The sequence below is a fragment of the Heterodontus francisci genome, chromosome 13, assembly GCF_036365525.1.
Source record: "Heterodontus francisci isolate sHetFra1 chromosome 13, sHetFra1.hap1, whole genome shotgun sequence".
Taxonomy (NCBI): domain Eukaryota; kingdom Metazoa; phylum Chordata; class Chondrichthyes; order Heterodontiformes; family Heterodontidae; genus Heterodontus; species Heterodontus francisci.
The window spans coordinates 86,230,452-86,255,666 of record NC_090383.1 but is presented as its reverse complement, the minus strand read 5'-3'; the positions used below and the strand labels follow the sequence as shown (position 1 = coordinate 86,255,666).

Genomic DNA, 25,215 nt, shown 5'->3' with positions numbered 1-25,215 from the left:
ACTCGGTGGGCCGAAGGGCCTGTTTCAGTGCTGTATCTCTAAATTTAAAAAAAAATAAAGTGTATCACTTCACACTTCTCTGCATTAAATTTCATCTAATACGTGTCTGCCAATTCCACCAGCCTATCTGTATCCTCTTGAAGTCTGTCTAGTGACAAATCAAATATTTCCAAGTTTTATGTCATCTGCAAATTTTGATATTGTGCCCTGTACGCACAAGACTAGGTCATGAATATAAATCAAGAAATGCAGGGGTCCTAATACAGATCCCTGAGAAACCCCACTGTATACCGCCTCCAGTCCGAAAATCAACCATTCACCACTAAGGTTTACTGTCACTCAGACAACTTGGTATCCATGCTACCACTGTCCCTTTTATTCCATGGGCTTTAACTTTGCTGACAAGCCTGCTATGTGGTACTTTATCAAATGCCTTTTGGAAGTCCATGTACACCACATCAACCCTCTGTGTTACCTCACCAGAAAACTCAAAGGCAAATTGTGTTTATAACATGATTAACAAATCCATGCTGGCTTTCGTTAATTAACCCACACATGTACAAATGACTGTTAATTTTGTCACAGATTATCGTTTCTAAAAGTTTTCCCGCAATCAAGATTAAACTGACTGGCCTGTGGTTGATGGACTTATCCTTACACCCTCTTTTGAACAAAGCTGTAACATTTGCAATTCTCCAGTCCTCTGGCATCAACCCTATATCTAAGGAGGATTGGAAGATTATGGCCAGTGCCTCTGCAATTTCCACCCTTACTTCCCTCATAATCCTCAGATGCATCTCATCTTGTCTTGGTAATTTTTCAACTTTAAGTACAGCCAGCCTTTCTACTACCTCCTCTTCATCAATTTTCAGCCATCCAGTGTCTCAAGTAACTCCTCTTCCATTATGATTTTGGCAGCATCTATTTCCTTGGTAAAGACAGACGCAAAGTACTCATTTAGAACCTCAGCATATGTTCTGCCTCCATGCGTAAATCCCCTTCTTGGGGATCATCCCCACTGCTCTTTTACTATTTATATGCCTATAGAAGACTTTTGGATTCCCATTTATATTAGCTGCCTGTCTCTTCTCATACTCTCTCTTTGCTTCTCTTTTTCTTTTTTCACTTCCCCTCTGAACTTTTAATATTCAGCCTGGTTTTCACTTGCAGCCTGACAACTGTCATATGCACCCTTTTTCTGCTTCATCTTATTCGCTACCTCTTTTGCTATCCAGTGAGTTCCGACTTTGTTTGTCCTACCCTTCGTGGGAATGTACCTCGACTATACCCGAACCATCTTCTCTTTAAAGGCAGCCCATTGTTCCATTACAGTTTTGCTTGCCAATATTTGATTCCAATTTACCTGGGACAGTTCTGTTCTCATCCCACTGAAATTAGCCCTCCCAAATTAATAACTACTACTCTGGATTGTCCCTTGTCTTTTTCCATAGCTAACCTAAACCTTATGATATTATCACTGTCCCCTAAATGTTCCCCTATTGTCACTGGATTCACTTGACCAACCTCATTCCCCAAAACCAGGTTCAACCATGCCTCCTTCCTCATTGGGCTGGAAACATACTGATCTAGGAAATTCTCCTAAACATACTTCAGAAACTCTTCCCCCTCTGCCCTTTACACGATTACAATCTCAGTCGACATTAGTTATAATGGAGGACTTTAATTATCCTAATCTATTGTTTTTGCACCTCTATGTAATTTCCATGCAAATTTGTTCTTCTATATCTTTCCCACTAGTTGGGGGCCTATCAAATACACGCAGTGGTGTAATGGTACCTCCATTGTTTCTTAGCTCTAACCCAATAGATTCTGTCCTTGACTGCTCTAGGAGACCCTCTTTCTCTAGCACTGTAATATTCTCCTTAATTAATATTGCCTTTCTTTCCTTTCCGATCTTTCCTGAACACCTTGTATCCAGGATAATTTAGTACCCAGTCCTGCCCGTTATCCCCATGATATTATCTTCCCCTGTTGCTATCTGCACCTGCAGCTCACCAGCCTTATTTACTACACTCCATGCGCTCACATACATGCACTGTAAATCTTATTACATTCTCTCTTGCTGACAACTAATGCCTTACTATTTTTTACTCTAGTGCTATCTGTCGCTCCCATCCTTTGTGCGCCTAGCTTTTCCTTTCTAATGTTACATCCTGGTTCCCATCCCCCTGCCAAATTAGTTTAAACCCACCCCAATAGAACTAGAAAATTTCCCCTTGAGGACATTAATCCCGGCCCTGCTGAGGTGCAACCTATCCGACCTGTTCAGGTCCCACCTCCCCCAGAACCCAGGAATCTAAAGACCTCCCTCGTACACCGTCTCTCTCGCCTCGCATGCATCTGTTCTATCCTCCTATTTCTATACTCACTAGCACATGGCACTGGGAGTAATCCGGAGATGGCTACCTTTGGGGTCCTGCTTACTAGTCTCCTTATTAACTCCCTATGACTCCCCAGGACCTCATCCCTCTTTCCACCTATATTGTTGACATAGACCACGACCTCTGGCTGTTCATCGTTCCCCCCTCAGGATGCTCCGCTGCCGCTCAGTGACATCCTTGATCCCGGCACCAGAGAGGCAACATACTATCCTGGAATCACATCTGCAATCGCAGAAACGCCAGTCTGTTCCCCTAACTATAGGATCCCCTATCACTATTGCTATCCCAATTTTCCTCCTCCACCACCCCCTCCCACCTCCCTTTAGAGAGCGAGATGCATTACAGGGACTCCTGCACTGTCTGCCTGCTTTTTCTCCTTGACCGTCTGGCAGTCACCAATTCCCTCTCTGCCTGTATACCCTTAAGCTACGGGTATCCAGAAATTAAAAGCAAAATACTGCAAATGCTGGAAATCTGAAACAAAAACAAGAAATGCTGGAAATACTCAGCAGGTCCGGCAGCATCCGTGCAGAGAGAAGCAGAGTCAACGCTTCAGGTCAGCGACCCTTCCTCAGAAATTTCTCAGCCTCGCGGATGCACCAGTGACATCAGCTGTTGCTCAAGCTCCAAAACCCGGACCTCGATCTCTTCCAGCTGACAACACTTTACTGCACATGTGGTTATCTAGGACACGAGAAGCGTCCTGGAGTTCCCCCATGTAACAGGATGTGCACTCCATGGGGCTGAGATGCACTGTCATGCCTCTATTTATTGGACTATTAACTGACTTAACAGAAATAAACCAAAGATTTAAATAAATATTCACTAGCTGTTCACCAGTCAGCTGCTTCCCTTGTGCTGACGTTACTTTATTTTATATTTTGTTGTATCTTCACTACGTTGAACTCAAGACTTACCCGGTGTTATCCTCTACTCATTGTTTCCCAAAATCTCAAACATTGTATCTTTTTATCTCAGACTTCCTTTCATCTGGCATTCTTCTGGCTTTTAAAACTCAAGAGATTGGTAGCACTTGATTACTGTTTGCTTATTCACCTCATCAACCTTGGTGGTGACTTCTACTCTGGCCTTGTCCCTTCACTTCTGTTTCTTAAATTTTAAAAAGTTCTCTTTATAGTAAGAATAACCATTTTTAATAGCACTCTTCCCCTGTTTAGATTAATTAGTAGCTTAATGAATAGCACTGCATAATACATTATACATTATCAAGACACACAACATTCTTGCTGAAAACAGCTAACTCAAAACAAGTCAGGAAGTGTATCTGGGACATTCTGGTCCGTACAATTTATGCAATGCTTTTACTCACTGAGCTACTGAATACAACAATTAAGTTAATTTAATCTACAGTATGATTTCAAAGTACAGTAAAAGGTTGAACTGTCTTTGACCAATTTGAGATATTAAGAATGTTTTTCTGGTTGGTAAAGTACAGCAAACAATTCAAGAAGAAAAAAGGGTTGATGGCTCGCCCATAGCTGCCGTTATGCTGTGCAGTGTGGCAGTGAGGAAAAGGTTTCATTAAATTGTATTTGTAATTATTAAACAATGGCAGTAAGCAGCTGGATTGCTATTAATGTTAGCATAGTCCCCAGTTTCCATCCTGTATCATAAAATATTATGGTAGCTTATGTTTACCTCACATTGCTCTACACCAACAGGTGGGGCTATTTGGCCACCAAAATCAGTAATAAGATTCAGCAAATGCAAGCATATTAAAGTAGAATCAACACTCCAAAGCTACTTATTATTAAAGACTTTGCTAACCCAGCCAAGGTATGACTCCAAAGTCCAGAGCAGTCAATAATGACAACCCAGAGATTTACATTAACGGAGGTAGGGATTTCTTCTTCAGTCTGCTTCCTTAGAGTCTCTGTCATTTTTTTTCTGTATGGGCTTAAAGTGATTGAATCAAATGCTCCCTGGCACCAATTTCTTAAAGGGATCCTAATACAAGTACAGACCCCTAATTAATTAGTTTAATGATCCCAGCATTCATTGCAGGTGGCCACCAGGTAATGCCTAACAAGTGTCTCATCCAATATGTAGTGGTTATAGGGGCGGCGCAGTGGTTAGCACCGCAGCCTCACAGCTCCAGGGACCCGGGTTCGATTCCGGGTACTGCCTGAGTTTGCAAGTTCTCCCTGTGTCTGCGTGGGTTTTCTCCGGGTGCTCCGGTTTCCTCCCACAAGCCAAAAAGACTTGCAGGTTGATAGGTAAATTGGCCATTATAAATTGTCACTTGTATAGGTAGGTGGTAGGGAAATATAGGGACAGGTGGGGATGTTTGGTAGGAATATGGGATTAGTGTAGGATTAGTATAAATGGGTGGTTGATGTTCGGCACAGACTCGGTGGGCCGAAGGGCCTGTTTCAGTGCTGTATCTCTAATCTAAATCTAAATCTAAACCCAAAGGGGAAAAGTCACCAAGGTTCCTGCAGCCTAATTGCTTTTCAACTACCTGCACTGGAAGTGCACGTGTGGATGTCAGGTTAGCACAGGGTCAGGCTCGGTTATGCTGCTCCCTATGATTGAATTGCCCAGCAATACTTTCCGCTGTAGGGTTGCATATGAGGAGCGGCACTGGGGAAAATGCCAGAAGGTGTCAATGGAACTGTATTGCAGAAAGAAGTCAACACCTTATAGAAAGGAGGGGAAACGTTGCAGAAAAATAATTTTTAAAAATTAGTTCTTCAAGATAAGTTTATTGCATTGCCTTATCCTTGAATAATCATTGAATTATGTAGAAGTTACATTGAAACAGGCTGTTGCACCCGACTAATCTGTGTTGATGTTAAACTACCACATGAGCAGTAGTCCTAATCCAATGTGCCCACACTTTACCCATGTCTCTTTTTCCTCAACAGTTACCGAAACTATTCTTGAACATTGACATAAGAGGGGAAATTTCTACATGGTGAGTTACACCATTTTTACAGCAATGAACAAAGATTTCCACCTGCTGATAGAAGTTCTGGGGAGTTACTTCCACGAAAGATTCCCGGCTCAGCTCATTTGTATATCCCTTGAAGCAGTCATTGACATAAATCCTATGTAAAACAGGTGCAATCTACTGGAGTGAATGTAAATTGGAGTTCTGGCTGAACACTGCAGCAGCAGACAGGGAGATAAGCACATAAGGAAGGTGCAGGACTTGGTTCGCTCACTTGATTCTAAGTGAAGGTCACTGCATGTCCCTTCAACTGTCTGATCATTGTGATGTTCTCGGGACTGGAGTGAGATTTAGCTGGGTTTGGTATAAGATATGTGAGGCAGAAAATGAGACAGAAGCAGCAAGCTGTTGAACATATTGGAGTCTTCTTTATTCTGTTTTACTTTCACGTTCCCTTTGCTAGCATTTGTGTTCTACAGCTGCTCCAAGCGTACACAATGCACATTGCAATTGCAATTTCAAAACACTAACTCTACAATCATGATGCCATGATTTAATTAACTCAGACCTGCAAGCCCTCCTTGAGGAAACTGGCATAAGACACAGACTGCTGGGTGTCAATGGCAGCAATGTCATTTGTGTTACAGGAGGGCAGTGGCACTGGCAAGGAGTGCCAACTCATGCACCCCAGCACTGCAGATCAATGCTGCAGGAAGTTCAATTACCTCATCAGGAGTGGCAAGTCAACCTCCTGGGGGTTACCATTGACCAGAAACTTAACTGGACCAGCCACAATAATACCGTGGCTACAAAAGGAGGTCAAAGGCTGGGAATTCTGTGGCGAGTTACTCACCTCCCGACTTTCCAAAGCATCTCCACAAGGCACAAGTCAGGAGTGTGATAGAATGCTCTCTACTTGCCTGGATGAGTACAGCTCCAACAGCTTCAAGACACTCAACACCATCCAGGACAAAGCAGCCCATTTGACTAGCACCCCATCTACCACGTTAAACATTCACTCCCTCAACCGCTGGTGCACAGTGACAGCAGTGTGTACCCTATACGAGATGCACTGCATCAACTTGCCAATGCTCCTGCAACCCCATCTTCCAAACCCGCGACCTCTATCACCTAGAAGAACAAGGACAGCAGGTGCAAGGGAACACAACTACCTGCACATTCCCCCTCCAAGCCACACACCATCCTGACTTGGAACAATATCACTGTTCCTTCACTGTCACTGGGTCAAACTCCTCAAATTCCCTTTCTAACAGCACTATGGGTGTACCTACACCACAAGGAATGCAGGGGTTCAAGAAGGCAGCTCACCATTACCTTCTCAAGGGCAATTAGGGATGGCCAATAAATGCTGGTCTTGCCATTGATGCCCACATCCATTGAATGAATAATAAAAAATGCACTAAGAGATGACCATGAAGCTCAATCAGAGACACTCTGCTTATCCTGTGGGAGATGGCATATTCCTGTTCCAAGTTAGCAACTGAATACCTACACTGACGCTGTTGCATCCCTTCAAACCACCATAGACACAAGTTTTCACCCCTTTAACAAAAGGAGATAATGCTCACCTTTTCTTATTCTATACCCTCCTTTCCTGCAGGTCCACTACAGCTACAGGGAGCAGAGGAGGAGAAATATAAGGAGCAGGAAGATACAATTAGCTCCTTATCAACTATGATGAAGACGAGAAGGGTGATGAAGAGCAAGATTAAATAAATGAAGTCAGACTGAAAGCCACCTGAGTACCTGCAAAGACCTCCTGACCCCTGTGTGTCTGCCCTAGCCCTTACCTACTTATCATGGAACCCAAGACTCATAGGTACTCAACTGAATAGAAGGATGTTCACGGAACATCTACATGCAGACTCTGAGGTAGGTCAGTCTCCAAGAATGTGTGTCAACTGACAGGTATGACTTGAGTCTACAGCACTCATTTGCAGCAACATCAGGAAAGCCTTTTCTTTGTTGCAGTCACCAAAGGAGTGTAGGGCAGATATGCAGGAAACTGCAGCAGACCACCACCTAAAGGTACCAGACAGTGACTCCCAACTCCCACAGAAGCAAAGACAGCAGTTGTGGTGGCAGTTGATCAATTAACGTCATCAATAACTTTCCTTCCATCATAAGGTCAAAAGTGAGAACGTTCACTGGTCATTGAACAGTGTTCATTTCTATTTGCAACTTCAGATAATGACACTGTCCGTACCTGCATGCAGCAAAACCTGGACAACATTTAGGTTTGGGCTGATAAATGCCACACAAATACCAGGCAATGACCATCTCTAACAAAAGACAACCTAACCATCTCCCTTTTGACATTCAACAGCAATACCATCACTGAATCTCCACCATCAACATCCTTGGGATCACTATTGACCAGAAACTTAACTAGACCAGCCACATAAATATTTTGGTTACCATAGCAGGTCAGAGGTTGGGAACTCTGCAGCAAGTATCTTACCTCCTGATTCCCCAAAGCCTTTTCCACCATCTACAAGGCACAAGTCAATAATGTGATGAATACTCTCCAGGAGGGCACAGTGGCGCAGTGGTTAGCACCGCAGCCTCACAGCTCCAGCGACCCGGGTTCAGTTCTGGGTACTGCCTGTGCGGAGTTTGCAAGTTCTCCCTGTGACCGCGTGGGTTTCCGCCGGGTGCTCCGGTTTCCTCCCACAGCCAAAGACTAGCAGGTTGATAGGTAAATTGGCCATTGTAAATTGCCCCTAGTGTAGATAGGTGGTAGGAGAATTGAGGGAAGGTGGGGATGTGTTAGGGAATATGGGATTAACGTAGGATTAGTATAAATGGGTGGTTGATGGTCGGCATAGACTCGGTGGGCCGAAGGGCCTGTTTCAGTGCTGTATCTCTCTATGACTCTAATAGCACCTTCCAAACCCGTGACCTCTACCACCTAAAACAAGGCCACAAGCGCATGGGAACACCACCACCTGCAAGTTCCCCTCCAAGTCACTTAACATCCTAACTTGGAAATTTATCACTGTTCTTTCATTGTTGCTGGGTCAAAATCCAGGAACTCCTAGCAGCACTGTGATTGCAGCAGTTCAATAACGTGGCTCACCACCACCTTCTCAAGGGCAATGAGGGATGGGCAATAAATGCTTATCTTGACAGCGATGTCCATATCCCATGAATGAATTTTTTTTTAAATTTATCACTCTGGTTATCAGCTTCCAGACTGTGGTGGCCAAGCATGCATACTGCAGTCTTTATGGGCTTTCAGGAACTGCCATCTGCCAGTAGACCAGCCATTCTGCTTTTCAGCGGGAACACGGATCCAGGGCCAGTGGAATGGCAATTGTTGACACCATCTCTCAGCACATGGATACCCCCTCAGAGCACCATGCCAGTGCAAAATGGGAGGTGATACCAGCCTGCCCAGAAGCAAGCTCTCTATCAAGAGCAGACTGCCATGAGGGAAGGACCATCTCAGTCGCATGGCCCTTTTGTGGGGCTGAGCAGCCAACCACCTCTCTCAATCCTGCAGCTAGAAGCAGCACTGGAATAAGTGAAAGCAACAGATCATACGGGGGAAGCTTAGTGTTAGCAAACAGTAGGTTCACTTTGGACTTTATTGTAATCACAATACAATGTTTACTGATATTGCACCATTATTCTTGAATATTAGACTTATTCACCCAGGTGATATCTATTGGCACAATCATGTATGGACAAAGAGAACTGACGTAGGAGCGCTAGAACACTTGGTTGGGGTCTGACGCATGCCAGTTTTATGGCTCATTTTCTAGCAAACCTTGGCACAAAACCTTCAGGAGTGCTTCCCAGGCCAATATCCATTTTGCAGCAGATTCCGTCATGTTAATGTCTCAGATATAATCTTCAGTATAGTACTAAGGGAGTTGGAGGTCAGAGGAAATGCTTTAGTTATGTTTTCAAGGCATCCCTGAAGAAATCCAGCATACCCACTGGCTCATGCGAGTCCCTGTCCCTTGACCGCTCAAGTGGAAAAGGTGCATTCGGAAAGGTACCAAGCACCTCGCTAGACTTCGACGGGAGCATGCAAAAGCCAAGTCTGGGCAGTGGAAGGACCACACACCCGAAGTAACTCGCCTATCCAACACTTCAAACATCACCTACCCCACATGTGGCAGAGTCTGCGGTTCATGCATCGGACTTGTTAGCCATGTTAGAACTCACTGAGCCAGAGTGGATCAAGTCATCCTCGGTCCTGAGGGACTGCCTAGGAAGAAGAACTAAGTTGCATTATTGGAAGTGTTTTTCACATGAGACATTAAACAGAGGCCCAATCTGTCTGTTCAAATGGATGTAAAACTTCCCAAAGCACTACTCAAAGAACATAGGAGATATTCTGACTAACGCTTACCACACAACCCACACCACCAAAACAAATTCATTGGTCATTTATCCCATTCTTGTTTTGGGACTATCATATTTGCACTTTATGATACAGAGATACGCACACAGTACCAGTCACAAGTCTACAGAATCTGAATTATATTGAATACATTATTAGTCCCATATTTCTGGAAAACAACAGCAATCAAGGAACCATGCACCAAAACTTGAGTTTGATATACATCTGGCATTAGTAAACTGTATGTGAGAATCCTTACCATCCAATATAATTCTAAGATTCAGGAAGAGAAAAATGTTGATCCATAATACTTCATTTGCCAACAGAAGCCAATGTAACTAAATGGGCTGTAATAGTGGATAAGTAGGAGGCTTTCAAAAACATAAACAATCTGGTGGACAGAGGATTGACTACATTATAAAAAAGGCAGGTTAAAAATAGTAATAAAGAACTGGGGAGAAAAACTAAAGGCAAGTTGACTGAGTAATAAAATGGATTATTACAATCTGGCAGCCAGAGGATTGACTACATTATGAAAACTGAGGCAGCTTACAAGTAGCAATAAAAAGAAATTAGGACAGAAATGAAAAGAAAATTAAAAGGATTATTACACAGAATTTTCAATTTACAGCACAGAAATAGGCCATTCGGCCCAACAGTTCTACCCAGTATATACACACCACATGAGCTTCCTCTCACCCAACTTCATTTAACTCTATCAATATATCCTTCTATTCGGTTTTTCCCATGTACCGATCTAGTATCCCCGTACTTGCTATGCTATTCGCCTCAACTACTCCATGTGGCAGTGAGCTCTATATTCTAACGATTCTCAGGGTAAATAGGTTTCCCCTGAATTTCTTATTGGATTTATTATTCCTGGCACCTAGGCCGGGACTTTACAGGCAGCGGGTAAGTCCAGATGTCAGGACCAAATGTGGGTCCTGAGCACAGCCAGGCAGCAGGACAGCAGCGGCAATCTTCCTGGCAGTAGCCTTTTAATTGGCCACCGCAAGGCCTGCCGTCTAATTAAGGATGGAGGACCAGCAACTCTGCAGTGCCACTGAGAGAAGTGGCCGCTGCTGAGGCTGCAAGGAGAACGAGAGGGCGCCTCCATTTCGAAGCGCCCTTGCAGGTAGAGTTTTTTCCCCCTGCTGGAACCAGGCCCCAGCGATCAGACGGAGTAATGCCAGCGACCCGGTAAAGTGGCCTCAATTGGACCTTTAATTGCCTAAATTGGTCGCCCACCTCCAGTTGCTGCTGTTCCCGCCACTGGTAAAATGGCCCATTGGCAGTTCTGTATCGGGGAGCCCTCACGATGCGGCTCTCCAGCGTTTTACCTGACCCCGCCTCCTAGCCCGCCACCCAGGCCAGTAAAATCTTGCCCCAAGTTTTGGACATGCCCACAACATCTTTTCCAAGTCTATTTTATCAACTCCTCATAATTTTAAAGATCTCCACGGACTTGATGCTGTATGCATGACGCCTAAGCATTTGTGAGCATTGCTAGTTTCTACTTCTGAACCTCCATTGTTATATTTAAAACCTGAACTATAAACACTCAGTTTTCCTTTCAAACAAAATAATTGTCATTCACTTAGCCTGTAGCATAGGTCTTGTGGTTCCTCAGTTAAGTATATTACCGTAGTTACAAAAAAGTCTGTTGTGACAAAGTACTGGAATTAATCAAAGGGATTATATTGTTTTGGATTGTAAATTGTTTGTTGATACTTCTTTAAGACTCTTAATGCATGCTACTGTAAAACTAAGCAACAGTTCAAAGCTACTGGAGCATTAATCTTGAAGTGACCCCTGGGTTGGTAATACAGGTACGGTATTTTTAAATGGAATTGGTGCAACTATATAAATGCAGTATTCATTTACAACACTAATGAACAAGGCTATCAATTTACGCTGTTAAATATCTTACTTTATTCTAATGAGGAAAACATTTTAGTGTTTTCCCTTTTGCTGATAGCTGTCTGTAGAAACTGAGTTTGTTAGAATATTTAAGTCACTAAATAATGCTTTCTAGTTTTCATATCATGCAGCATAAAATGGAATAAAGAACTAAGCTCCTGCCAAAGCCAATTGTGGTATTAAGTGCTGAAGGGTGAAAGGTGCATCTAATCAGATTACTTTCTCCTATGTCCAATAACACTTTGACAGATAGTGTAGGGATAGTGCTTTTAAAAGAAAGCCAGCTGTGGCGTCCATGAACAATGAAGCTATCATGAGGAATCTTTAGGACAGACCTGCACTTGGGGAAATAACTGAATGTCCAATTCTGATTTAATCTAACTAAATGTGCTCCTTCATGGTTTGTATTTACTCACTAATTCTATGGGGTAAATCTTGGCTTTGAGTAAAACAGGTGAGAAGTTGGCAGCCTATTTTACTTATTTTATTTCAAATAAAAACCAGGAGTAATGTAGAACAGGCTGCGGACTAGCCACGTTTTACACAATCAAGATATGCCCCTTGTTATGTCAACTGAAAATTTCAGATCCGAGATTGATAGATTTTCTTTAGCAAGGGTATTAAGGGTTGTGGAACCAAGGGGGTAGATGGAATTAACATACAAAACAGCCATAATCTAACTGAATGGTGGAACAGGATTGAGGGGCTGAATGGTGTACTCCTGTTCTTATGTATAAGTTAACAGAACTTACACTTATATACAGCTTTTCACAATCTCAGGAAGTCTCAAAGCATTTTACAGCCACTGCAGCATTTTTGTAATGTAGTTGTAAAGTAGGAAACACAGCAACCAATTTGCACACAGTAAGGTCTTACAAACAGCAGAGATAATGATCAGATAACAACGATGTTGGCCGAGGGATAAATATTGGCCAGGACAACACTCCTACTTTTCTTCAAATAGTGCCACAGGAATTTTTTTACACCCATCTGAGAAGTCTGAAAGTTTTCATGTCATCCAAAAGACAGCACCTGCAACAGTGCAGCAGGGCAGAGTACTGCACTGAAATGTCAACTTGGATTCAAACCCTTTAATATAACCCTTTGAATAGAGGCAAGAAAATGTTACCACTGAGATAAGTATGACATCACAACATATTCTATTCTGTAATTTGGATGCAATACAATTTCTGCCTCTTTAAGCTGCTGCAGACCTTTGAATCCTGCAGCAGCACACAATCCCTCTTCCCCAGAGTTCACTCCTCACCCATATTTTATACAGGTTGAACACAGCATTGACACTCAGGTCAGCTCTCATCATGTTAAGCAGGCCTTCTTATCCTAACCATCAATTGAGCAGATATTAGTTCCCTGTGCCCTCCCTGTTTTTATATTTTTATGTAGTGGGCAGATGGTATAAGAGCATAAGCAACTTAAAGTCTATCATATCTTTTTTTCGTCAATTGTGCTTAAGAACACAAGAAATAGCAGCAGTAGACCATACAGCCCCTCAAAGCTGCTCCACCATTCAATACAATCATGGCTGATCTTCTACCTCAACTCCACTTTCCTGCCCACTCCCCATACCCCTTGATATTCTAAGAGGTAAAAACTCTATCTATCCCAGCCTTGATGATACTCAACGATGGAGCATCCACAACCCTCTGGAGTAGAGAATTCCAAAGATTCACAACCCTCTGAGTGAAGAAATTTCTCCTCATCTCAGTCTTATCCTAAGACTGTGACCCCATATTCTAGATTCCCCAGTCAGGGGAAACAATCTCTCAGAATCAAACTCCTTCTGAATCTTCTATGCTTCAATGACATCATCTCTCATTCTTCTAAACTCCAGAGCAAAGACCCAATTACTCAGCCTCACATGATAGGTCAACCCTTTCATCCCAGGAACTAATCTAGCTGACGATTGTCAATATTGTAGTGCAATATTCTCCTTTACTACCAAGATATCCTTGTTGCCTCCCTGAATTTTGTGCTGCTGTTCTACCCCACTATGAATTAGATTAATATCATAAAACTATATTTTCATTGTAACTTCAAAGCCAATAAAGAAATCTCACTCATCAGTTCAACATTAAAGTCCCACAAAGTGTTCTGATCCACAATACCACTGATTTACCTTGTTTCTATTATAAAATGGTCTTCTGTAGCAAATACTACAAAACACATTCCCAATTTTCTCCTCTCCTAAGTGAGGTGATTCATGCTGCATATGTATCCACAGACATTGGCCATCCTCCAGTGACCAATTTTCACACAGAACCTGAACAACGATGGTTAGAGGGCTGTTCAAATGAGAAGGCTAACTCCATCCCTACCACCCCAGCATACCCTCCAGCAGTAGTCGCCAGATACCATTCAAGTACCTGTCTGATTTTATTACTCTGCTTAGCATGGAAGAACTGAAACGAATTGTAATACTCTTGCTGCCATCACAATTAAGAATAATTTCTCATCTGTGCTGCATTAACCAAATTCGGGTTCAGGACCACAAATCAAGTATGCAATTACCCACAGAGACATCAGGCATATTTGTTGTTTTTAAGTAAAATCACATCACTTTTTGTGGAATTTGCTGATGGGCAGTAAGGAGCAATCAGGTCAAAACACTCAACCTATACCAACAGTGAATACTCCTGCAAGATTTACTAACATATTCCAGTAAGGAATCATTTTAGAAAGAGGAGTTTATGCACACAACATGCTGTGAGGAAGAGAGCGTGTCATTAATCATGGGACTATTCAATAAGTGTGTATATTCATTCAGTTCCTTCACGCTCAGTTCCAGCAAACTTTTCAAGTCAGCACCAACAATGTAGCCAGTCCTGCTAGTTCAACAAAAATCATCCAAGACAGGGATAATAAATAAATGTTAATCCTAATTGCTCCATCAACCATCTCTCCCACTAGAGGACGGAATTGAGTGCTATTAATGTGAAGCAGTCACCTCTAAAAAAAAAAAAAATTGGCTGGCAAAAATAATAGATTTGCTGGTGGGAAACATAAATGCACTGGACTGACACTTTTCTCCTATTTCCAGTGGTCCTCGCCCCCTCCAGTGCCGACACAGGTGTCATAGATGCCTGAAGAAGATCCCAAATAGAGGCGAGACATCAGTTTGGAGTGGGCCCGCTGAGAAAGCCAACAATGATATCTGTTTGGTTTAAGTCTCTCACAGCAGATCAGCTGTTTCCGCCAGTAAGCTTTCCATAGGTGAGCAGTTCTCATCAACAGCACTCGTATCACTCCAAGTGGGTCTGTGCTGTGACTGGGGTTTGGGGGTGGGGGGGGCGGGGAAACAAGTTGAGGTTGGGAATTTTTTTCTCAATGAGAAGCAACTCAGGGGGCCAGATTAAATTAGGAATCAGGCAGGATTCAGCCCAGCTGTAGATGAAGTATTATCACTTGAGATTCAAGTTGCTTTCTCAACAGTGTTCTTACATTAAACTCCAAAAATATTTAATATTCCCAAACAAAATTTCACATGAATGGGGATTTTACAAATTTAATAATCAATGAAACATGCCATTTTCTTAGTTTATTGTCTTTAAGGCTGGGGATTCAACTCAAGGACTATTGTTGCTTTGTGTGTATACAAATCTTCAATTTGCTAACCTTAAAAAATACATGACAAAAATTAAGAAGGTTTCATCTTTGGCAGGACAGCAGTTAAACAACTGTTCACAAAGCATACTTCCTTTTATAAGAAATAAATCCCACATCTCAAAACATTTTGTACCAATCTTCTGCCATCATTTAAGAATTCAAAGATTCTTAATGTTACTGTACTGTCTAGGTATATATATCACAGACTCAGTTACTTTGCGTGCAAAGAATACCAAATAAATAATTACAACACAATCTTCAAATAAACTGTAATATTGAGAAATGTTGGCCACTAGCCTGCAGTGCTACACATTTGAATACACAGATAATCTTCAATAAATTAAAAGGAAGAAAAGATCAACACAAATCGGTTTTGTTGAATTCTTTGGCTCATTTGACAAGTTGATTCAGTATTCTGTTAGCATCCAACTAAAATACTTTTTAATAATTCATTCAGATCATGTTTTACCATGCTTTATATATAGGTACTGAACCAACATAACAAAAATAACTTTGACATTTCCTTTTTCTTTTTTTTTTACAAAAAATCTTTATAAATATTTAAAAAATGTGTACAAAGCATTTCTAAGGAGGACCATAGCTGGACACTACATAAATCAGAGAATTTAAAGCAAAAGACGCTGTACCATTTAGTCCATAAGTGATGTTTTCTTCTTGTGAAGTCAGTTTGTAAGGCCTCACTGATCTAATGGTGTACTTTGTGCTCCACTTATGCATGGATGCTTACTGCTGCATGTGCAAGACAAAAATAATAAAAGTCTGCAAAATGGGAATGCAATCATTATTTCTTAGATCTAGAATCTAATGGATCACAATATGGACATCCACACTGTGCTTTCTATTTAGGCCTTTAAGACCTAAAACAGCCTTCCTTAAATAATCATACTTAGTGGTATTAAAAATGGAAAATGAATAATGAAGTGGGCTTTCACTTCAGCATCAACAGTTCCAGTTTTAAATTTTAATTTAAGTGGGAATGTTGCTCATTTACTATTCAAAAATTAACTTATTGGCACTCGATTCTCAAAAGGTCTTACATAAAATGAAAGACAAAAGAACCAGAAAATAACACTTATACATTAAAGTATGAATAAAAACATGAATTACTACCACAAACGGAAAAGCACTCTTGAAATTGAAGAGTACACTTTACATGAAATTAGAGCTTTCAAAAAAAAACTCAATAAAATTAAATATCTCTTCCTAACAGCTTATAAACAAAAGACTTAATGTGCACCTTGTGCCACCATAATTATTTTCAAAGTACAAACTACAATGGACCTTCCTAAGCTCAAACTAGTATGCTTCAAAATAAATCTATTTCCTAGTTTCTACTCCACTTATCCTCTTTCCAGGAACACTAACTGCCTGTTCTCAGTACTGAGTAACATGCTACTTTATCCCTATAAATTGTCAACACAGCTGACAATCTCTGTCATTTCTGTTCCTTCATGGTCACATTATCAGCATTCCAGTATGCTATTCACTGCTGCTTCTAAAATGGAGTCTGTTTCTCTGATGCCCTCATTATGATCTGGGATACATTTCTCTATATAGTTCTCCACAGGAGCTAAGGCTGAAAAATGAGGAGTTTCAACTTCAGGTGAGCTATTCTTGATGACAGCATTGTCAGAAGGTTTCTGAGCTTGTTGTAGATCCAAAATGCTATTGATTGCACTCTCCAAATGTTCATGGAGTGATGTGTCACAATGTGCTTCTTTTGCATCTTTAGTCTGCACACATGTAAAGTCTTGCTGTTGAGAATTTTTAGCACTTTTGTCTTGTGACTGGTCATGCCAAGGCAACTGTGAGTCACCCTCATTACGTTCCAATTTAATGGGATTACTAATTTGATTAATAACAGGGTCCAGTCCTTCCTTCATTAGACCTTTTACAGTGACTTTATGACAAGAATTACTGTGCTTTTCCTCAACATCAGACCTACTTTCTTCTCCTTCACATACTCGGACAGCTCCAACAACAGGTTCACAAATTTTTGTGTTTTGTGCCTCTACGTAACCAGACGTGGGACCAGTAGTAATATTACCACCTTGGTTTCCAGTATCTGACCGCTCTTGAGTTGTTGAAGATTTACTTTGTGTTCCAGCTCCATAAGCTGTCTCCGGCTTGATTGTTAGTTTGAACCCTTTGCTGCTGCTACAGGATTTAGCAGGGCATGGACTGTTAGTGGGAGAGTTTGTGGTCGCCTTGACCCCACTTGCCACAGAAGAAACTATATGAACCAATCTTGAGGATTCACTTTTCTGGTTGATGGTAGTATTCGCTGGTGTAGACTGCCTGCTGCTACTGCTTGAAGACTTATGTGGGATCATATCTGTAGTTAGTGGTTGTGTTCCTGCTACAGGTTTTACAGAAACAGTAGAGGAGCAACAGAAGTTCGCCAAATAGCCATCTAAATAAAGGGAAAAAAAGGGAAAGAGTGATGTGGATCACTGCAGTATAAAATTAAATTGTCACTGGATGGTAATGAGCAAAATTTTCAACCTATACCTATAGACAGAGCCCTTTAGATTGTTTAATAAAAAATATGCACGACTTCAATTTATAGTAGTAAATCAACCAATCCTCAGTGAAGACTAAATCAGAATAGCATGGCTGACAGCCTCTGGAAATGGCCTTACATTCTTTTTAAACTTTAAAAAAAAAAGACTGTCTTAGTCTATGTAATCAAATTGATCTACAATTGACTGTTTAGCCTAAGTGGCTTTTAAATTTTCAATAGTATCCCTATTGGATTGCAATTCTGGACATCAAGAGCACATAGTCATTCTCACTGCCTAGCTTAGAGTGCCTACGACAGGAAGTATATCATATGATGATATATTCCATTATTTATGTTTACTATGAATATGTTCGCCTCTGTTAGTGTGCACATATTCTATGTGCTCTGTCACTTTTGGTAAGAAATCCAGAAGTGGCGAAGGGAGTGCAAGGACCCAATTTACCACACTCGTCTGCTGGAATATGACCATTTAAATTTTTCATTAAACTAATCTGCCCACTACATTTGTACTTTGTTTAATCAGTAAAACAAACACAATATTACAACAAATAGACAAAACATGTTAACTAGGGTGCCTAGTGAAAAAAGCACTGTTCTGTTTATCAAGCCATCTTAACTACATCCATATTAATGGCTATTAATGTTATTACTCTTTGAATATCTTGGTCTGTATTGTTAAGTATAAGTTCCCCTGAACCTTAACCACCTCAGGACCATCTTTATGACTTTCTACCAGCATACTTTTTTCTATAAATGAGGATAGAATGTTTGCCTCTCCTGTACTTTTTAATTTAAAAATGGACTTTCCACATCCTTAATGGAATTTTACAAATGAAGCACTTTAAGATCTGTGAGCTTGTGGCAAAATTTTAACATATTGTTAAATTAATCTTTACAGAATTGAGTATTTTAAAATACATTTTCAAATCACAGACCTTGTTACGAACATCTAGTGATCAAGACAGCAACAGTACTCACCAGAATCCTCCAAAGAGAGGCGCTTGTCCTGAATAAGGGCTACTTTCTCATCCTGATTGAACACTCGGTCAATCATCACCATTTCAGCAGAAGGATTTACTCGCTAAAGCCAAACAAAGATAGATTATGGTAATTTGGCAAAAATATGTTCACATGCACTTTTATTTATTAGCATACTACAAAGCAAATCTTCTGTATGAATACATTCACCTCAATGCTAATCATAATGCAATTATATTTTTCCTTTACTTCACACATTCAATTGTGTAAACCCATTATTTTCCACACACTAGCTTACACTCATGTGGTTATACATACATATATATCAATTTTCTAAACTCTCAAGTGCCACCTGCTGATGTACTTTCCCCCTTAGCACAATATGGGATGTATACTGCTCACTAGATACTTTGACTTTATAATAGCACTTACCATTGCATCTTCCAATAACAGTCTTCTATACTTGCTGAGCATCATCTGAGTGCGTTTTAGCAACTGCACTGAGACAACTTCAAATTCATTATCCACTGGTTAAAAAAAGTTAATAAAATTAGTATCAAATACCAATGCTAAACCACTATATATATTTTTAAACAACAAAATATTGATTGCCTTTCTGTCTTTTAAAATTATTGCTAAAAGCAATCCTCAAATGTTTGTTTTACTTATGTGTAGCAAAGATTCACGAGAGTAGATCAACCTGAAACATATCATTAAAGGATGGATCATTTCTAATCTGTCCTTTATATATGTACAGAGAATTTCTGCAGTAAGACTGATCTGAGCAATCATCTGTATATGGTAATACATAAAACTTTACAGTGCTAATGTTTATGTTATTCTGATGTGCATTACTTTTTAACTGTCCACATAATTAAGTGTCCATTGCAGCGTTAGTGAAACGTCTATTGTCAAGATATAGATTATGCTCTATAAAACAAATCACTGACTGAGGACAGAAATGAACATCTATCAATCGCACTTCAAAAATCTCTGACCGTTTTTCCAAAGAAAAGATTTGAAATAAAAAAAACTTGCATAGATTTGTTTTAAAGCATAATGTATTCACACAAGTTTCTTTTTTAAAAAGGCTGAAATTATAGATATTTCACATCTCAGATTTAAGACTATGTCGTCATAGGAGGACCTAGATATAAATACGCTAAAAATGCTTCAATCATGCTAAACGTGGCTCTCAAGGGGTTAAATTCAAAGGAAGCAGCGATGGCAAGCACTCATTAAATTTCAGGGTGCCTGAACCAGTGTGCCACAGAGGATGAAAGACAGTTGATCATTAATACTCACCATTCCTACAACAATGCTTCATTTGAACTCAGCAAGAGTCATTGCCAATTTAGGTTGGTGGATTTTGCTCTGAGGTGGGGCTAGAGTGTATTAAAAGCCGACACTGAATTCAGATTTTTAAAAAAATAGAGAGCTGTGAAAGCTGGGGGGCAGTCAATCAACAAAGGACAGCGCAAAATATGGAATACAAGACCACCTCCCTGGAGAGGCACAGTCTTTAGCGACAATGCTGCTCTGACATTTGCAGGAAGCAGAGCCTCTGAAAGTAGACTCTCTGTTGGGCACCATCTTCTGCACGCAAGAGTCTGGTTGCAAGCCCCTCTGTGCCTTCTTCCTCCCTGTAACCTTCCAGACTCATAACCCTGGTGCCCCTCTGGGGCTGCTGCCCGCTCCTGGTGACTGCAGCTCTCTCCCTCTCTGATGCTCCTCCTCACTGGAGGTCTCAATGCCTGACTGAATGAGGCCCATAGCAAATTGATGCAATCACTTTTCAGGGCTTCCCATCCCCCACACCCACTTCCCCTTACACTGTACATAAATGTGCCAAGGCAGACTGGACACACAACCACAACTGTGGTATCCAAGTTTGGTTTGCCTCCAGATTGCTACTGCCTCTGTCTACTCAGTTTTACCCTCCTACCAAGACACGCTACCTCTCGCAATGGCTGCTAACTGCAGCCAGCCAAAACTGACCTGCCGTTGAGCTTCCGCCTCCTGATAGCTGGCAAGGCTCTGAAGTTCCGGTTGTTCTCATGCGCCGCTCACAAAATGCAAAAATGCTGCTAAAATCGCAATGAACTCCCTGTTTAACAGGCTTAATTACCTTCCCGCCACCTTCAAGTGAAGCCTCCTCCCACCGGCCCTGCTAACTCTGGTAACATCCCTGGTGGCGTAAACAGGTCGGGCTTCCCTCCCGATGCCTTTTGCTACCATTTTACTGCTCCTCCTGCCTCCCAGCCCATTTCTAATGGGCTGGCAAAATCTGGCTCTTGTTTTAAATCTACACTAAATGACTTCAGTGTATTCCTAGTTTTGTACAAGTGAAAAGATACCAACAGGTAATTTAGATGAACATAAATTTCAATGTCTGAATGAGGGAATGCACAAAAAACATGACTGCCGTCTGATCTTAAATAGCAGTCTGACCACAGAATGTTACTTTGTGTATTTTAGAGATGCAAGACCTGCTCACTCGAACAAATACCCACTGCCATTTGTTGCTACCAATGCACCCAATCACACATTCAGCTTTACAATGGACAACTATAACACAGTGGCCACAAAATTAGACAGGGCTCGAAAACGGATGCAGAAGTTTCAATGCTGGATTACCTCACGCACATTGCTTCTAATGCAGGCAGCATACAAACTTCGTGTAAATGATTGTAGCATACAGCCAGTCCTAAACACGCTGTTGAGTGGCTGCACGCCTGAACAGGGGTCACAAAATCATGAAAGACTAGCACAAGTTAAAGCTAGCCTCCACCTCATAAAGGGCTGAAGCAGGTGCTAGAAATCACTCGAAGAGTGATTTTGCTGTGAGGAACACACAATAATGGCACAACGTGGCAGAAAGCAGGGTCCAGCCATTTTTAACGCTGCACTCTCAAGATGACAGCATTCATCCTCCCACCACTGCCCCTCCACCAGTGCCTGTCAGTCAGCCAGCCCAGACTGCTGCTGCCCATCCCAAATGGCACAGTCTGAAGCCTGACCTTCTGGAATCATACCCAAGGTGAAGCTGCAAGGCCATTTGCAGTCTCGCCCATTGGAAGTCAGCAGCTTTCCACCAGCCATGCTGCAGCCACTGGGGTTGCACTGCATAGAAGCATTAGGACAAACAAAGGCATATGGAAGACAGGCACTAAGGTAATGGCCAAGGGCGATTAGCTGTCTTTTGTATGCAATATGGCAAGGCTTGATATATAAATTTGGTTTAGTGGCTTTTATTTTTTTTACTGTGACAAAGTGGACACTGTGATAGCAGCACATAGGGAAGGCAAAGTATTGGACTGGTGGTGGATGGGGAATTGGGGCTGCATTTAGTAATATTGCTGTTGGATGAGTCCCTCATGGACAGCCCGGCCAGAAAGGGGCTTGTTGGTTTTCTCCTCCCCTTCTTCCTCCTCCCCAGCTGGTCACCATATAGCTGGTGGCAAGGGCTGTATCCTCATGATGATGAAGTTGTGCAGCATACAGCAGACCACCAAAAATCTTGACACCAGCTCTGCCTAGTACTGCAGGGCTGCACTCCAGATAAGCCATGTCATCAAAGGATAGCCTATGCCGCCCAGTAGCCAACCTCTGGCTTGTCGTATTGGCTCAAACACAGATGGTACAGTGGACTACTGCAGAATAAAGGCATCATGGCTGCTGCCAGGTTACTGGGTGTTGACGTGTATGATACGCTGCATTAGTTGCACACCAGCAGGACGGTGAGGGAGTGGAAGCCCTTTCAATTGAGGTACATCTCAGAGTTGACATGTGGCGTCTGCAAATGACATGACATGCGTGCGGTCAATGGCATCCTGCATCGTGCAAAGCCTGCAATCCTTGCGAAGTTACGTGCTCGTTCCGCCTGCTTCTCTCTGGCAAGAGAGAATGAAATGTACTCAGCTCTCTTGGAATACAGAGCCTCAGTGATCTCCCTTATACAATAACGGACAGCTATTACCTGCTCCAGCCTGGAAGGACCCAGACGCGTAAAAATTCATGACCACAATTGCCTTCACAGCCACTGACAATGTGGTCCTTGCCCTGCTCTGAGGCTGCAGCAGGTGGCAGATTTCAGTGAGGACATCCGACACACCATTCCTCGCTGAGGTTCAGGTAGGAGAATACCCTAGGCAGATAAGACTTCCTAGTGAGAGCCCTCTCCGCCTCCTCCCTCTTCCAGCAGCTTGTCCCATTCTTTGTCGACTCTTCTCATTCTCCCCATCATGCTCTAGTCCAAGGGGGATGCATACTACTGCACCTACGTCTGGGAGTAAGTGGTTTGTGTAGAATCCTTGAAGTCAGGACAAAGTCCTTCAGCACATGCCACACCTCTCCCTTCAGACTTTAGCAACTTTAAACAACCGTAGAAAGCTCCAAACACTTCTACTATCACAGCAACAGCCAGTAGAAATCAGTTAGCAACTAACCTAAATGCAGTTGATGACCCCTTTAAATAGCACTGGTGCAGGGTCCGTCCTGCTGCTAATGGCATGTTCAGGTTTGCGAGGTTAAGAGAGGGGATTAGCTGGAGTGTTGAGCTCCAAAATGGCAGCGCTTGTGCCAAAACAGTGCCTACTGTGGATACTTTCGGCAGACGCTCACTATGTGCACACTAACGCTTTCACCTAAATGACATCCGGCACCAGAAGTATGCGCCGCGTGCTGCGGACACCTTTTTTGGAGGTAAAATGGCACTCATAGTGCCAAAAGTCCAGGCACTGAGAAGCCGAATTTTGCAATTTCTCCATAGCTTTTTTTTTTAAACTCTAGTGTTCAGTTACAGTTAATGAAACAAATGTTAAGTGTTGCACATTTGCTACTACAAGCTACAGAAGAACCTTACAGTTGTAGTGGGCCATTAATATAAGCAATGAGAGTGTACAGGACTTTGAAGAGGCTAGGAGTAAATCATTTGCAATTATTACAGACTACCATATTGCTAAGCGGCGCTTGAGATGGCTTGGCCATGTGAGCCGCATGGAAGATGGCAGGATCCCCAAAGACACATTGTACAGCGAGCACGCCACTGGTATCAGACCCATCGGCCGTCCATGTCTCCGCTATAAAGACGTCTGCAAACGCGACATGAAATCGTGTGACATTGATCACAAGTCGTGGGAGTCAGTTGCCAGCATTCGCCAGAGCTGGCGGGCAGCCATAAAGACAGAGCTAAATTGTGGCGAGTCGAAGAGACTTAGTATTTGGCAGGAAAAAAGACAGAGGCGCAAGGGGACAGCCAACTGTGCAACAGCCCCGACAAACAAATTTCTCTGCAGCACCTGTGAAAGAGCCTGTCACTCCAGAATTGGCCTTTATAGCCACTCCAGGCGCTGCTTCACAAACCACTGACCACCTCCAGGCGCGTATCCATTGTCTCTCGAGATAAGGAGGCCCAAAAGAAAGAAAAAGGAAATATTGCTAAGGTTCTAAATGAAACCGCATAAAATATATACAAAAATGATATTGAAGTTCTCAAAGATTTACCTTTCTGAAATTCCTCTTGAGAAGGTAGATTCCCTTGGAACACGTGATATGGAAGAAGACGTTGCATGGCATCCTCTAGTGAAGTGAAGGGCGTTTTATAGTCAGGTTGTAGAACATTTCTTTGTTCTTCTTGCAATTGCTGAACAATCCTTAAATAAAAACATAAAAAGCGAATATCAAAATAAGACTACTTGGCAAACGTGCAATTATTTAGACAGTTAATAGAAAGCTAAACAATGGCCAGGATCATCCTATCTGCTGTGTTATAGCTGTATGGATGGTAACTGTATACCTAGAAAGCAACTATTAGAATTCCTTGCTTACACAATTCGCACTGGCCGAGGCGAGGGGGTGGGGGTTAAATTAGGCCCTTTAGTTTTCCATATCAATAAATATTGAAGAATGCTGTGGAATATATTTGTGCTCAAGCCATGTTTCTGGGGAAAGGATTTTCACAGCTTAATGAATCAAATCAGTAAAAGAAGGGGGCACTGGGTAGCACAATGGGTTACCACTGTGTCCTGTTACCTCTAAGACGTGTTGAATCCAACTAGACTGACTGATTGATGGTCTGTCTATCTCTATTGGGCGTTGTTCTACAAAGAATCATCACAATTAGTCTGACCTAGTTTCTGTGACTCTGGACCCACAACACAAAATTTCAAATCTGAAAAGGTTCATCCATAAGGAAGGCTGATGCAGAAAGAGGAACCAACTCACTGTCGCATTAGGGGTTTTCAATACTATAGATATAGACATGAATAATGCATTGCATAACATATTAGAACAATTATTTCATGAATAGTCCACCTTGACCAAAACTGTAATGACAGATAGCATACCAGGATCACAGCTGTATAGTGTATATGGTGCTGCAGGCAGGTCAGAACCCAAAGTAAAGGCATTCAAATGTGAATTAGATAGAGAGGTGGACACTGAATTAATTGTTGAC

The 25,215-nt window shown here is 41.9% G+C and overlaps 1 protein-coding gene and 1 long non-coding RNA gene across 7 annotated transcripts in view; one reads left to right on the top strand and one right to left on the bottom strand.

Moving 5' to 3' along the window:
• Nucleotides 1-19,471, top strand: part of LOC137376478 (uncharacterized) — a 193,514-nt gene extending 174,043 nt beyond the window's left edge. The window contains exons 4-6 of one of the 2 annotated variants that reach the window (XR_010976235.1): nucleotides 5,291-5,340; nucleotides 6,938-7,209; nucleotides 18,679-19,471. This is a non-coding gene — a long non-coding RNA (uncharacterized lncRNA). Of the gene's footprint in view, nucleotides 1-5,290; nucleotides 5,341-6,937; nucleotides 7,210-14,669; nucleotides 16,087-18,678 lie in introns of those variants that run through there. The other variant, XR_010976229.1, reaches the window with a different exon arrangement.
• Nucleotides 15,488-25,215, bottom strand: part of bicral (BICRA like chromatin remodeling complex associated protein) — an 85,690-nt gene continuing 75,962 nt past the window's right edge. For all 5 annotated transcript variants that reach the window (XM_068045127.1, XM_068045125.1, XM_068045128.1 and 2 more), the window contains 4 exons: nucleotides 24,264-24,412; nucleotides 19,191-19,285; nucleotides 18,759-18,861; nucleotides 15,488-17,669 (listed from right to left, as the gene is read on the bottom strand). In XM_068045127.1, the coding sequence (XP_067901228.1) occupies nucleotides 16,720-17,669; nucleotides 18,759-18,861; nucleotides 19,191-19,285; nucleotides 24,264-24,412 (1,297 nt within the window). In that variant the 3' untranslated portion in view covers nucleotides 15,488-16,719. The remainder of the gene's footprint in view (nucleotides 17,670-18,758; nucleotides 18,862-19,190; nucleotides 19,286-24,263; nucleotides 24,413-25,215) is intronic.